The sequence below is a fragment of the Nesoenas mayeri genome, assembly GCF_963082525.1.
Source record: "Nesoenas mayeri genome assembly, chromosome: 3".
Classification (NCBI taxonomy): domain Eukaryota; kingdom Metazoa; phylum Chordata; class Aves; order Columbiformes; family Columbidae; genus Nesoenas; species Nesoenas mayeri.
The window spans coordinates 118,092,949-118,107,429 of NC_137544.1; the positions used below are offsets into that span (position 1 = coordinate 118,092,949).

At 42.2% G+C, this 14,481-nt stretch overlaps 2 protein-coding genes across 2 annotated transcripts; both read left to right on the forward strand.

Moving 5' to 3' along the window:
* The first annotated feature begins 219 nt into the window (after positions 1 to 219).
* On the forward strand, positions 220 to 5,697 carry CCT4 (chaperonin containing TCP1 subunit 4). Its single transcript, XM_080342862.1, has 14 exons — positions 220 to 430; positions 759 to 811; positions 1,039 to 1,128; positions 1,303 to 1,411; positions 2,099 to 2,241; positions 2,872 to 2,993; positions 3,082 to 3,214; positions 3,545 to 3,684; positions 3,970 to 4,066; positions 4,184 to 4,294; positions 4,533 to 4,663; positions 4,750 to 4,984; positions 5,179 to 5,292; positions 5,531 to 5,697. Exons 1-14 carry the CDS (start codon positions 313 to 315, stop codon positions 5,543 to 5,545), a joined length of 1,611 nt encoding a protein of 536 aa, XP_080198988.1. The 5' UTR covers positions 220 to 312; the 3' UTR covers positions 5,546 to 5,697.
* A 1,284-nt stretch (positions 5,698 to 6,981) lies between these two features.
* FAM161A (FAM161 centrosomal protein A) lies at positions 6,982 to 14,218 on the forward strand (the record flags this gene model as incomplete). The annotated part of the gene is made up of 6 exons (XM_080341504.1): positions 6,982 to 7,035; positions 8,122 to 8,369; positions 8,579 to 9,763; positions 12,530 to 12,629; positions 13,042 to 13,196; positions 13,780 to 14,218. The coding sequence occupies 6 exons, from the start codon at positions 6,982 to 6,984 to the stop codon at positions 14,216 to 14,218; spliced, it is 2,181 nt and encodes a 726-aa protein (XP_080197630.1).
* Between the last annotated feature and the right edge of the window lie 263 nt (positions 14,219 to 14,481).

Consider the following 14,481-nt stretch of genomic DNA (forward strand, 5'->3'; position numbering starts at 1 on the left):
ATTGGCGCAGCGCCTCCCTCGGCGGGAAACCGCCCGAGGCCCCCACGCGGTTCATTCTAGAAGCGGCGCGCGCTGCTTTTAGGTGTCCACGCTATTCGCCGGCAAGCGCGGGGAGGGAGTGTCTCTTTTCAGCTACCAAGACGCAGGCGCGCGAAGGGGCAGCTTCTACGTGACATCACGCGCGGCGCCGGCCAGAAGGACCCCGGCGCGTCCCGCTAGTGGCGGCGGCGGCTTCTGGAAGGATCCGGGCGCGGCGGTCGGTACCGCGGGCCCATCCGCGTCCATCCGGGCCCATCCGCGTCCATCGGCGCCATGCCGGAGAGCACCGGGGCCAAGGCCCACGGCGGGGCCGGGAACCGCGCTAAGAGCACCTACCAGGACCGGGACAAGCCCTCGCAGATCCGCTTTAGCAACATCTCGGCCGGCAAAGGTGAGGTGAGGCCTGGGCGTGGGGGGGGTGTGATTTCTAATGCTGTATTTGGCATTTGACACAAGCCTCGGTCGGATTACTTGGTATCTAACACTTCTGTGTTGTTACCCGAGTAATCAAGTGAGGGGATGTTAATTGTTTAAATAAAGAGCTGTGGAGATCAGGCCTGATATTGCAGCGGTTTGTGTGATTTACTGCCAGTAACAGACCCGTGAGCTGTGTAGTGCTGGGAGGTGCTTTGTCTGCAGAGGAAAAGCTCAGGATGGCGGAGCGAGAGCTGCTAGTTCTTTAGATCCACTTGCAAATGAATTTTTTCTTCCTTTTCTAGCTGTTGCCGATGCAATCAGAACAAGCCTTGGACCAAAGGGAATGGATAAGATGGTAAATCTTACACTTATATAGACTTAAAGCTTACTGGGAATACTATGAAGTCAACATATTTTATCTTTTGCCTTGAAACGCTTTTCCAAGTTTCATTCATTTAAGGGGAGGTGTGAACTAAATGCCACTTTGAGAAGTAATATTGTCAGGAAAAAAGCATTTTAGGTTCAGCATGAAATAAAGATCTGTAGTTACTGATGAGCCCTGCGTTCTCCTTCCCTTCTCAGATCCAGGATGCTAAAGGAGACGTGACAATCACTAACGATGGTGCTACTATTCTGAAACAAATGCAGGTTCTGCACCCTGCAGCCAAAATGGTAGGTGGGTTTTATTTATTGCTTAGATGACATTACGTGTCAGAGCTTAATTTCTGTGACCAAGAAAACATAAACGTAGCGACAGGGCAAGAAATTTTGTGATCAGTTTTAAGCTTGCAGGTGTATTTGCAGTTAAGTAGCACTAAAGATAAGTTGTCACAATTTGTCATTTAGTTGGTAGAGCTCTCCAAAGCACAAGACATTGAAGCTGGGGATGGCACTACGTCTGTTGTCGTCATTGCTGGAGCTCTTCTGGATGCCTGTTCCAGACTTCTTCAGAAAGGTAAATAATATATATACTTCATATAAAACTGGACACAGTTAAGTCCTCTATCTGCTTGCATATGTATAATGAAGCTTAAATTAGCTGTTTCCAGTTGAAAAGTGAAAGGCAACCCAAGTCTTCACATTCATGTTTCGCTTTTGATTAAAAATCTGTTTAGCTTTTTATTTTTAATGGAATGCGTTACTATTGATAGAGGAAACAGGCTAGATGATGTGATGAATGTTGCCGTGTAAAAACTCCCCTCAGTTATACTGGTACTTCTCTTATGGACAAAGAGCATAAGAAGGTATAAATTAAGTTTGGGACCAGTGATTCTACAGGGGCTTTTTATATTTGGCAAATTCATCACTTACAATATAGGGACCTTGAAAAATTTGGTTGGGAAAAGACATAATTCCAGAGGGTAGGAGTGTTTTTACCTGTCCAGACAGATAACAACTGACCTTCTGTGTGCCCTGGAAATACAGTGAGGGTGATCGGACCCACAGAGTTACTTTTTGACTCAAATTTGGACTTTATAGCAATTTCCTTACACCAGCCTTATCTCGATACACACCAGTTTGCTTGTTGTTCTCTTTCTGGCCCATGACAAGAGTCTGTTTGTGTTCCCTTCCTCTCCCAGCACTGGTGGTGCTGCTGGAAAGAGAGGGTGAGGAGAAAACCACCTTTTTATGCTCTCCGCAGGAATTCACCCCACCATCATTTCTGAGTCATTCCAGAAAGCTTTGGATAAAGGTATTGAAGTGTTGACCAACATGGCGCAGCCGGTGGAGCTGAGTGACAGAGAGACCTTGCTGAACAGCGCCACCACTTCCCTGAACTCCAAGGTACGACTGATATTTGAACCTGGTACCTCCGAGTTTTGCCCAGTTCGTGCTGCTGTTCTCTTCCTAAGAACCCCCCTGCACATCGCACATCTGGTTGGTTTTGGCTACCTGACTTTTCTCTGAAAAAGCCACAGCTGATTGAGAATTTCACTGAATTTTGGTCTGAAATACTTTGTCATCTTAGATGTAGAATGTAAATGTAAAAATGAGCCTTCACCTGAAACAGACCAGAAAACTCGGGTGGGATCTGAGCGCTTTTGCCAACAGTTGTTAATGCGGCAGAGACTCCTAAACCAGCATCAGAATCCAGAGAACCGTGCTGGTTTCCCTTTGGCAGAATAATCTGGGAAGCTCTAAAGTCCTGTCTTAAGAGTCTAAGAAAGATAAATCACATTTTCTTCCCCGAGTCCTTAAGTGTAGTTTTCCCACCAGCTGCTCTTTGCTTTCAATGGAGCAGCCATTAAGAAGACACACTAAGATATCAGGTTAATGGTCAGGGAGGGAAAATGAGCTTTGTTTCAAAATTTAGAAGTCAAGACACTGAAATATGATGACATTATCATTTTGGAATTACTGTTTAAGAGTGTTAAATCTCTCATTCTTTTTTTTTTCAACTATTAAATGCCCTAGGTTGTGTGTCAGTATTCTAGTTTACTTTCTCCAATGAGTGTGGATGCTGTGATGAAGGTGATTGACCCAAGTACAGCTAATAGTGTGGACCTCAGAGATATTAAAATTGTTAAGAAGTTGGGGTAAGAAACGTTTTTTAACTAGACTAACTTTGTCTCTCTGAAATCAGCTTCCCAAAGTGCTAAAGACATTGGTGGGTTTTATTTCCAGAGGCACAATTGACGATTGCGAACTGGTTGAAGGACTCGTCCTGACTCAGAAGGTGGCAAATACTGGTGTAACCAGAGTGGAAAAAGCCAAAATTGGCCTCATTCAGTTCTGCTTGTCGGCTCCAAAGACAGATGTAAGTTAAGCTGGGACTAGAGCGAAACCTTTTGCTGTGGTACCTGGTAGACACAAATGTAACAATAGCACATCTTTTTCAAGATGTTGTAATGTCTGTAATGAAGGTATGCAGGGTAGTGTGTACATACTTAAGAACTTGGAGTTGTTATAAGAAAGAAAATACCGCAGAAATTCAGTACTTACCATAATTTAAAGTCTCTATAAGACATTTTGTTGTCATGCTTGTTCGTGTTGAATCACATGCTATAATGTTAAAGAATGTGGAACATCCTGACAGTTGTTTTTAAAGTTCGTAACACTCATTTTTCTCTTTTTTTCCTTCTAATAGATGGACAACCAAATAGTCGTTTCAGATTATGCTCAAATGGACAGAGTGTTGCGTGAAGAGAGAGCCTATATTCTGAATTTAGTGAAGCAAATTAAGAAGGCTGGATGCAACGTGTTGCTGATTCAGAAGTCTATTCTGCGGTATGTTAATACCAATTTACTGGCTTATTGGGTGTGTTTGGGGCAACAATTGTTTGGAATACCCGGAAAATGGAAGCCAAATCTTAACAGTCTTGGTAGGGTGTGAGACTGGCTGTAACAGTGACCACACTTTTAGAAAGCACAAGTGGTGTTTGTATTTTGAGTTTATTGACATCCCTCCTCTGTAGGCTGAAGAATTTCAGCCCTGCTACTAAGAATGTTGCAGTTTATGACCTGGTTACTAAAAACAACCCTGTGAACTCACTGCTTCCCTCTTGTTTTTAGGGATGCCCTGAGTGACCTCGCCCTCCATTTCCTGAACAAAATGAAGATCATGGTGGTTAAAGACATTGAAAGAGATGACATTGAGTTTATCTGCAAGGTAATGTGAGCTATAGAAATGGTGGTTTGAGCAGCAGCGGCGTTTAAAGTTTACCCTATAACTAAGTACCCCACCAATGCCAGTAGGTTCCATATTTTTTACCCATTCTTTTTTCAGACCATTGGAACTAAGCCTGTTGCTCACATTGACCAGTTCACTCCGGATATGCTGGGCTCCGCGGAGCTGGCAGAGGAGGTCAACCTCAACGGTTCTGGGAAACTAATCAAGGTGTGTGACAAAACATTAACACCCACTTAACATCTACCAATTATTTTAATAACTAATGATTTTTACTACTGAAGTTATTACATTTAAGTACCTACTTCTAATCCAAGCACCCACTGACCTGAGAAGTGCAACGGTTTTGCTTCACCAGATGTCAGTACTGCTATAGAACTTGCAAATACAACTAAAGTCTTTGTCCAAACTGTGTTCTTCAGTCTTATTATTTGGTTTTGTGTTTCAGATTACAGGCTGTACAAACCCTGGAAAAACCGTAACCATTGTGGTACGTGGATCCAACAAACTTGTTCTAGAAGAAGCTGAGCGTTCAATTCACGACGCCCTGTGTGTCATAAGGTGCTTAGTTAAGAAAAGGTAATGTCTCACGTATTACGTTAATAATTCAGAAAGCCAATTATTTATGCACTTATATAAAACGAGTTTCTAATTTGTGTCCTCAGAGCTTTAATTGCAGGAGGCGGAGCACCGGAGATCGAGTTGGCGCTGCGCTTGAACGAGTACGCGCGCACTCTGAAGGGTATGGACTCGTACTGCGTCCGCGCGTACGGAGACGCGCTGGAAGTCATACCTTCCACGCTGGCCGAAAACGCGGGGCTCAACCCCATTTCAACCGTCACGGAGCTGAGAAACAGGCACGCTCAAGGAGAGAAAACAGCCGGCATTAATGTCAGAAAGGTAACGAGGAAGTGCTTAAAAAAATACTTGGGTGTTGAAAATGCTGAGCATTAGGGCTATGGGTAATATAGTATTCCTGTTGGGGACGGAATAGTTCAAGCACTTCGTCTAATTAAGAGCTGACTGTTCTAAGGATTCTGCTTAAAACTTGCTAAATGTGATTGACACAAAGTAAAAGCTGCTTGTTCTCCCAGGGTGGCATTTCCAACATCCTGGAGGAGCTGGTTGTGCAGCCGTTGCTCGTGTCTCTGAGCGCCTTGACTCTCGCAACAGAAACCGTGCGCAGCATTCTGAAGATTGATGATGTGGTGAGTAGTGTTTGCACCCTATTTTATTTAGATATTGTCTTCTAATTTGTCTGGTGTTCCTGTGCTACTTTGACCAGGTAGTTGTCTTACAACTGCAATTAAACCAAAATAAAATGCATCATAATTACTGCACCTTGAGTTCAAGTGACTAAAATAGCAGAATCTTTAAGCAGAGAAATAGCAATTGTTACGTGTCCTGTGGATTTCTTATCCCTGATCCTCTGAACTCTCTTTGCAGGTGAACACTCGGTAAGCTGAACAAAGAGAGGGGGGGACTGTGCCCTAGAGCTCCTGTCCTGGACTCTGCAAGATGGTTTTCCTCACCAAAAGCGCCTGCGTGAATTGTCTTAAAGTCCACAAAGGCTTCTGTACTTTTATCACGTTAATTTAAAAGAAAAAATCTGGTTTGAAAAAGGAAATGCTGTTTATCAATAAACATGCAGTAGTCTACTTGAGTGTTTGCGTTATCATTTTGCTAGAAATAAGGTAAAGTTTTTGTTACGTCTGGTTTTCTGTGCTACATGCCCCTACTTAGCTCTGGAAAGGTTAACAGCAAATAATTAGCTCTTATATTCTATAAATAACAGGGTATTGGGTGCATCTCACTGAAACAGTTGAAACTTCCATCGGGGTCGTGTTCAACTCCCAGTTCTGTTCAGGAAAACCCCAGGAGTGAAACTTTTGGATGGTTTAAGTTATCCACACACACCCCATCCCCTCCAATCAGTTGTTTTTCCTAAAAGTGCCTGAGAAGCTTTATAATAATGCAAATCACACTTTTCTAAAACATATCATAGAATGTACATGACAATCTACTAATAGCTGAAGGCAATGGGTACTCTTTGTGTTGCTGCATCTCAATGCATTAGTTGCAGTTCATTTGTTATAATGTTACCTTCGATAGTTCAGAATAAACATTTTTCAACTTTTAATTCTTAGCCTGAAGTTTTGAATTAACCCTTTTCATCCCTGTTATTGCTGTGCCGCAATGACCTGATTCCTCTTTAGGAAGAAGAAAAGTATTTGTGTTTCTATTTACAAACAGAGCTGTAGCTTTTGCATAGACATCTACTACTTTGTTGACCACTTATTGTTGAAATACTTTCCTATCACGTTAATTTTATTATATTAATTTTAAAAAAATCTGGTTTGAAAAAGGAAATGCTGTTTATCAACAAACATGCAGTAGTCGAGCGTTTGCTTTATCATTTTGCTAGAAATAAGGTAAAATTTTTGTTTCATTGGGTTGTCCGTGCTACATGCCCCCGCTTAGAGCAGTCAGAATAACTGAATTATTAAAGAAATAATTGATACAAGCATTAAAGCTCTCCACACATTATTTATTGGCTGTTCAAAATTACAAACGATTCCTTACCCCACAGGGTGACATCCAGCAATAGTCTTTCTTAGTTTAGGCATTAACCTCTATTAAAGCTTCACGAACTTCTTGAGGCAACTCAGAGCTGTTGTGTGTGATTTCACCCGTTTCTTTACATAGAGTATTTGTGATTTCACTGCAATAAGCGGCTCCACAATTATTTCTGCGGATCCCGCTTTACCTTTATTCCACAATTGCTTTTCCCTAGCGCGCACTGTAAAGATTTACTAACCCGAGGGGTTGGTCCACGGGCGGGTTGGTCCGTGGGCGGGTTCCCGCCCCTTCCGGAGGCTCCGCTCCGCCCCCCGGCCATGGCCGCGCTGGGAGCCGCTTCCCGCCCGCGCCCCCGCGCTCCCGCCGCGCAGGTACCGCGGGTGTCGGGGACGGGACGCGCTGGGGAAGAACCGGGGGACGCGGGAGGCCCGGGGCGGGTGACCAAACGCACCTTTGTGCTGCGCAGCGACAAAGAGCTGTAGGAAAACCGGACAGCTGGTGCTGCCGCACCGATCCCTTAATGAGCTTGTTGAGCCGCGGAGCTCGAAGAGCCCATTTAAGAACTGCATGGTTCTGCGGGTCCAGCACTGAAAGGGGCGGCTGATGCACAAAGGCAGAGCAGCAAGTGGATGGTGCCGTTTGCCGGGCGTTCTGCGGCCGCTTCTTTGAATTCGCTTCTCTGATGGTGTAATTCATTTTATCTCGGGTGACTACGCTTCGGAAAAAATCAGATTGTTGCAGTGAAAACCCAACAAGACTTTTTGTTGGAACGTTAAAGCTTATTAAAGCACCTCTGTGTGGAAAAGAATTATTCTATTTTTTTGATAAAGACACTAATCCTGTAATTTTTTAAAACACAGTGCTTAAAATAACATAAAGGAAGCCTTCGTAACGCTAACCTGGTTTTAATAGCTTCTTTAACTTACGTAAGCTCAAAGTGTTTAGAGAACGTGTGTACCTGCACACAGCTGCAAACTGCCCAACAGTATTGGGAATATAAGCAGTGCAGAATCCCTGTCATTTCACAGTAAGTTATGGAAATGGGAAGAAACATTTGTACACAAGGTAATATTTTTAATATCTTATTTTTAGAATGCTTATGGAAAGGGGAGGCAGGTAAGGCTTTCTTTATATTTTTACATAAAGGCTGTGTAATAATCAAGGAAAAATCACACCTTTTACAAAATTGTTTAAACTGTTTTCCTTTCGATAAATCCTTTAGATCATCTTTCCTGGTATAAATATATTGACTGCAGGGACAGACAGATTTTACGTGCTTCTAATAGGACCCTTAGGATCTAAATTATTATGCGGTATGATTATTCCGTGTAACCCCACATTAACATTTTTATACACTATCTCTGTTTGCTGTTACTGTACCATTCATTAGACTAAAGTATTAAGAACCTTGTTGCCCTTTCTTCTACCAGTCAGAACATTTTAAACATCTCTTCTAGGATGGTTTTGCTTTGGATTCAGACACTGGCAGAGAACAGACCGTCTCTCAGAACACAGACTGTGAGAAGGGGATAGACTTTTCCAAGATGTGCGATTCAAATCAAGAATATTACTTGAAGCTGGAAGAGCTGAAGAATGCCCACCTGGAGACCATGGCAAAATTAGAGAGTATGTATCGGAATAAACTGTATTTAAAAGGAGTACAACCCTCGAAGAAGAAAAATGCCGCTTCTCATACGAGTTGTAGGTAAGTTTGGTGGTATCTTGATCTGAAGATAGCGGTGATACAGCGGGTGTTTGTCTTTCTGCCTGTTTCCTGTAAGCAGATAACCACGGAAAAGTTAGTTTTAATCATTAAAATGCTTATTCAGCTTGCTAGCGGACTGTGGGAGTTGCTGGTTTTGCATCAGTGTTGGACTGGGCTCAAACCAACTCTTTTTTTCCTCCTTTTTAAAGGCCAACTTGGAAGAAGAGCTCATATGAGCCTCTAAATCTGCACAAATCCTTTTCAGACTCTGACTTAAGCGATGCCTTAGGCTCAAGTATATCTGATGGCTCTGACAGGGAATTAGCGTTTGAAGAAAACGGGAGTGAAACTGGATCATCTGCATTTGCTAAGGAACAGATTGAGAAAATGTGGGACGGCTTCTCGGTGGCAGATTACATCCCCCGCGCCAAACACCGCGTACCGAGCTCACCGGCCTTCAGAACGATACGGAGGAAACAGAAAGCGTGGTCGCCAAAAGTTACTGTGCCCAAGCCTTTCCAGATGACTATCAGAGAAGCCAGAAAAAGAGAACAGAACATCAAATCCAAGTCGCAGGTTGAAATGGAAAATCACTTATTGAAGAAGCAGCTAGAGGAGGAAGCAGAGTGTCAGAAGCAATTCCGAGCCAATCCAGTGCCTGCCGCTGTTTTCCTTCCGCTCTACCACGAAATCGTGCAGCGAAACGAGGAACGCAGGAGGTCTGTGAAAGAGAGGAGCAAAGTCAAGCTCTTGGCTTCTCAGAAGCCATTTAAATTCATCGAACGGGAGAAGCAAAGGAATGAAATGAGGAAAATGCAATTGAGAGACCTTTCCGCACCTGAAAAGAAAACCAAACTGTTCAAAGCAAAACCGGTTCCGAGGTGTGTTTATAGTCCGGGTGTTAACGACAAGCTCAAGGAGGAAGAGCTCTACAGAGAAATCAGGATCAGAATGAGGGCTGAAGAGTTGCTGCGCAATTCATCCCTCCCCAACAGCAGACTGGCTCTAGCAAATACCAATAGAAAGAAGAAACACAAGTGCGTCGAACCAAAGGAAACAGAAAATAAACCCAAGATCAAATCAAGTGTTCCAGATTTTCAACAGCTACACAAGAAGTTTCAGAAACGGCTCCTGCAGCAGAAACAAGTGAAACACCTCACGGTCTGCGAACCCTTCCATCTTCGTACTCCGTCTATTCCCTCGAACAAGGGGAAGATTTTGCAGGACATTCAAGAGGATGAAGAGAAGCTGAAGGAAACACGCTGGCCATACGCCTCTCCGAGACGGGAACCTCGAATGAGAAGTTCAAGTGCAAATTCATATCTCTCAGGATTTGGAGAAACCAAATCGCCAAAAATCACCGAATCTACAAGACGGCGGCTACAAGTCATCAGGTGAGTCCTTTAGCGATGCTCTACATTTCATATATACTTTAAGAGCAGACTTCTTTTGGATTTCTACATAGTTATTCAATTCTTACATGCAGTGAATACAGGACTTAATAATATCAGGGCTTAACTATAATATAAAATGGAAAACGTGTAAATATAGGACTTAATTAGCATTTGCTTGTTAAGAAACATAGTGCATTTTTCTCAGGACATCCATAGGAAAGGCACAAATGCCAGCGGTTTCACAGGGTGTACCTGAATCCCTGGGAATGGCACATACCTTCTGTCCTCTTAGGCCAACCCTATTTTCACCCTGCTTTTCTCTCTTGAATCTCCTTTGCGGAAGCTTCCTTTGAAGTGTTGCTCTTGATTTCAAATTAATTCAGCCTTAGTTTATTTTTCCACTCAGGAATTCACTTGAGGAAAAGAGAAAGCTGGAAGAACAACAAAAAAGGAACAGGACAAAGCAGAAACAAAGAACGAAAAAGCTCCAGAAAATTGTAACAGCTCGGGCTGAGGCCAATGACCCACATCAGAGCCTAGCTCAGGTGTCTAAGTCCAAATTACAAACATTCAGGTATTTTGTTGCATTCCCCTGAATCCTGAACCTCTCCTTTTACGTTGTATGTTAAACATACAATGTAAAAAATAGTCTAGTCTAAGTTTACATAATTACACATTTGATAAGTTATACACTGTGCAAGCAGCTAGTAAAGTGGATAAATTTAGTATTTCAACTGGGAAATTGTTGCCTGTTGTGATGATTTTTGATCTGTATGTTCTACCTTATAACATTATACAGGATGCTTCAAAAAGACCCAGTTTCAAAGCTGTAGTGATTTCAAATTGGGTCTATCTTTGCGAAACACCCTGTAGAACAGCTACCAGGAGACTCCTGTGTTTTCTCAACTCTTTATCAACTAAAGAGGAAATGTTTTTTAAAAATCCAAAGGAACAGTGTAGTTACAGAATATCCTTGCGCTGCTGGGTTCATGGCTTTGGGTACAACTCTTGTGCTAATTGTCTCCTCAAGCAGCAAACTTCTCACTTCTTTATCCCAACAGGTCCCCGCTTAAGAGGGAAAATTAGAGCAGGGATATTTTTAACTTAGCATGTGTATCAGCAGCTAAACAGGAAGCTGCTGGTGCTTATGAGGAATGGGATCTAAAGTTACCTTCTATACATTCAAAGACTCTTTTTACACGACAATGCACAGGGAAAACCATCAGGGCCTTCTCAGGTGGTTCCAGCTCTGCTGCTGATCTAACTCTCCAACTGCTGCTTGACCTTGTTTTTCTGGCTGATTTAACCATTTCTGCGTCTTGTTCTTTTCCATCCTAGGGAAAAAAACACAAAACAAACTATCGTGAATATGCTTGATGGCAAAATTCATAGCTTGGCCTAACAACTTTTAAGTTACCGTAGTAAACTTGGAGCAAGGTGTTCAGAATATGGTTCAGGAGAGAAATCTTTCTATTTGAGGGTGGGGCTGGGAGTTAAAAGGTAACAAATAAGGTTTCGGCATTCTTTTTTGCTTTATATGGGTCTCTCTCTTTATAATTTAAGTGTCCTCAGGCAGATGATCTGCTGACTCTAGGACAAAAGCAGAAAACAATTTGAGTTGCAGTAGCAGGGCGGAGAATTAAGAGAGACAGTGGGTGTCTTCACAGATTTGATTTGAGTTCATTCAGCGGCGAATTTCACATTACAGTATTTAGCTTAATCAGATTTCAGGAGTATTGTAAAACACTCACGCTTAATTCTTGTCTGCACATAAAATTATGCTGTTCTAAAGCAAGATTACTTCTCCCTGGTGCTGATGCATTAAGGCCGGTACAAGTGCTTAACTTGATAATGCTTATTTCAGCATAGGCTGGGTAATAAGGTACATTAATGTAAGTGCTCTTCTAACAGATAATTAGGTTTGTAGGAAGCTGCCAGAGAGCAAAGCGAGTAGGAACAATGAAGTTCACTCCCTGGAAATAGTGAATAACTCGCATTAACACACAGCACTATTACAGAAATTCGGAGGATTGGAAGGAAAAGAGGCAGGAGGATGCAGAAGTGGAAAATGCCACCCTGAAGTGTCTAAGTGACACCAGAGTCAGCCCAGCATAGAGGCAACAGCCCAAAGAAGTGTCTTTGTCACACACCAAGGGTTACAGCCCATGCTGCCTGTGTTATCTAGTGCTTTCTGTCACCTAAGATATCATTTCAGCCTGTGAATCAACAGTGTCATCATCCCCCTATATTGATGGGGTCTTTGACAAACCAACTGGGAAAATAAACAGTGGTCCAGAATGTGGCCACCCATCTTGTGACATAGACTGGGAAAGCAGCAAGATTCTTAGCAAACTTGTCCTTAAAGTACTGACTTTTATGATATTAATTTCCTGTAGTGTACTCTGATTTTTACCAGTCCTTTCAAACTGTTTAACTTCGCTTCGAACAACTGGAATATCTATATGAAATCAGCATTTAAAAAACCCTAAGTATCTAAACTTTAAAAAAAAACCCAAAAACCTAAGAATTCAGCCAAATTTTATCCAAAGTGATGACTTCAAATGTGGGTTTGTTCCGTATTTCCACAGGCAAGCAATTGCTGTGAAAATGAGACAACGTACCTCAGACCCTGAAACACCACCACAAAATAATTTACCATTTATGTGTCATTAAGTAGGACAATATTTAGTTTGTTAGGAGCAATTTAGCTGCTGTAGAAAATTACTTCTTGTATTCTAAATTAATAACAACTTCTCTTTCCCTCAGGAATGATGAGAAGCAGAGAATGCGAGAATATTTGCAAGAGTTGCAAGAAATGGAAGAACGAGTAAAACAAATGCCATTACTTTTGGAAAGAGTCACTCAGGTTGTCTTGCTTCTGTATTATTTCTTACTCTTTAAATACTATGTCAGATATTTGCAGTCAAACATTTTTAGAAGAGACCTGAAAAATACTTTTGAGACGGGTATTTGTCCATTTTAATCTCCGTTGCCATATAAATAGTACTAATTTTTGTGACGCTTGCACAGGGAACAGTGATAGCTGTTGTAAACGTGTTGTCCAATTTAGTTACAACATGAGTAACTATAAACACAACCAAAAAATATGAGAGCGTAAAGCATTCAAGTATTGTTTTGCTGGTCTTACCTGCAGTGAATAACTGTTCAACTTGTCAGATGCAATTAAAGAAACAGCATTCATATAAATAAATAAAAGTATCAAGAGACAGGTGTTGAATGCATTTAGGTAACACAAAACCACTGTGGTTTTCCTACAGAAAAACGCCAGGATAGCAGCAGAAAAGCATTATTCAAGCAGACTGCGAGCGCTGGGGATATGCCCAGAGTTTGTTTCAAAGAAAGGACAAACAACTAAATTACTACAACGCTCCAGTGCTGAAGCTTTTAATAACTCTATTGATGCCAGAGAAAGGTAGAGATTACCGAAGGCTTTTTTTTTACTCCACTACCTGCCTAGTCATTAGAAAGTATATTTTGATGTGTAGGTTTGGGAGGGATTTAAAATTACTTGTAATATTTCCCAGGTAAATATTTGACTATGTAGTTAGCTTTACTAATGTACGCATTAGTATGTATTTTTAATTGTTCTTCCTGAACTAAGTATTATTTCATAAACCAGAGAAAAGTACTGGATATGTTATATAATGTACTTCAAAGATGTAACATACCTATTTGATCCTTGTCTGGCAGGTTGCTAGAAGTCACTTCATTCTGCACTACTGTTATTGAATGTTTAGAATAAACCTTCTAAAAATACAATATCCATTAGGTGTTATGATTTAGAAGGAAGCAGAAACAAAAGAAATTGAAATATATAAGCAATACTGTTGAGTTACTTTCTAGCATAAAAGGAGTGTGTCCCCCTCCTTTTCCTTCCCCCGTTCCACTCCAGTTCCAAGCCTACCAGGACTTGTCCTAGATGACTTGAAGGTAGTTTAAAACCTGGAAAGGATCTTACCTGAAAATCAAATCCCACATGCAAATTGTCTTTTCAGAGTCGTGAGGGATAAGGTGAAAGAAAGGGGATCCTTTGAGGAAGCAGCTGATGGTGCCCGGTCTGAGCTGTCCTGGGATGAGGAGGAAGGAGAGAAGCAAAAAGGCATCAAAACTTCCCTCCAGGATGGTCAGTCCAGTGAGGAGGAGGAAGAAGCCATTGCAGGGGAGGTTGGGTCCAGCCCCAGCTCTGACCAGCACAGTGATGAAGAGGAGGATGAGGAGGAAGCAAAGGCAGGCCTGTCACTTGGCCATTCCCAGGAGGAGGAAGATGAGGACCATCAGTCCAGACCCAGCTCTCGGTCTGACCGGTCCCCTGAGCGCGAAGAGGAAGGTCAGTCTGATACCGAACCTGAGGGTGCCGTCCAATACGAGGATGAGGAACATGAAGATGAAGATGGTGATTCAGAAGAGAAGCCCAGTGATGATGAAGCTGGCTGAGTGGAAGGCACAATGGCCTGGGGCTCAGGAGCTTGTTTCATTGCTGGCAGTGAGGCAAACACCAAAGAAAAACTTGGCGCTTTGCTACTGGTACAAAATTCTGTCAACTTAAACCTCTTCACTTCATAGCCTTTCTAGCACAGAAATTTTATCTATTTTCCAGTAAGATGAAGTTACTAATTTGCCCAGAATACACTGAAACTTTCACAGAGATTTTTACCACTTACAGACAAGTAAGGCAGAAGAGTAAGCAGAATAACACG

Excerpts from the sequence above, each read along its gene's own strand:
- CCT4 (XM_080342862.1), top strand. The coding sequence starts at position 313 with ATGCCGGAGAGCACCGGGGCCAAGGCCCACGGCGGGGCCGGGAACCGC. Across the intron at positions 1,129-1,302 it reads TGCACCCTGCAGCCAAAATG|TTGGTAGAGCTCTCCAAAGC; the intron begins GTAGGTGGGTTT and ends TTTGTCATTTAG. Across the intron at positions 4,295-4,532 it reads GTTCTGGGAAACTAATCAAG|ATTACAGGCTGTACAAACCC; the intron begins GTGTGTGACAAA and ends TTTGTGTTTCAG.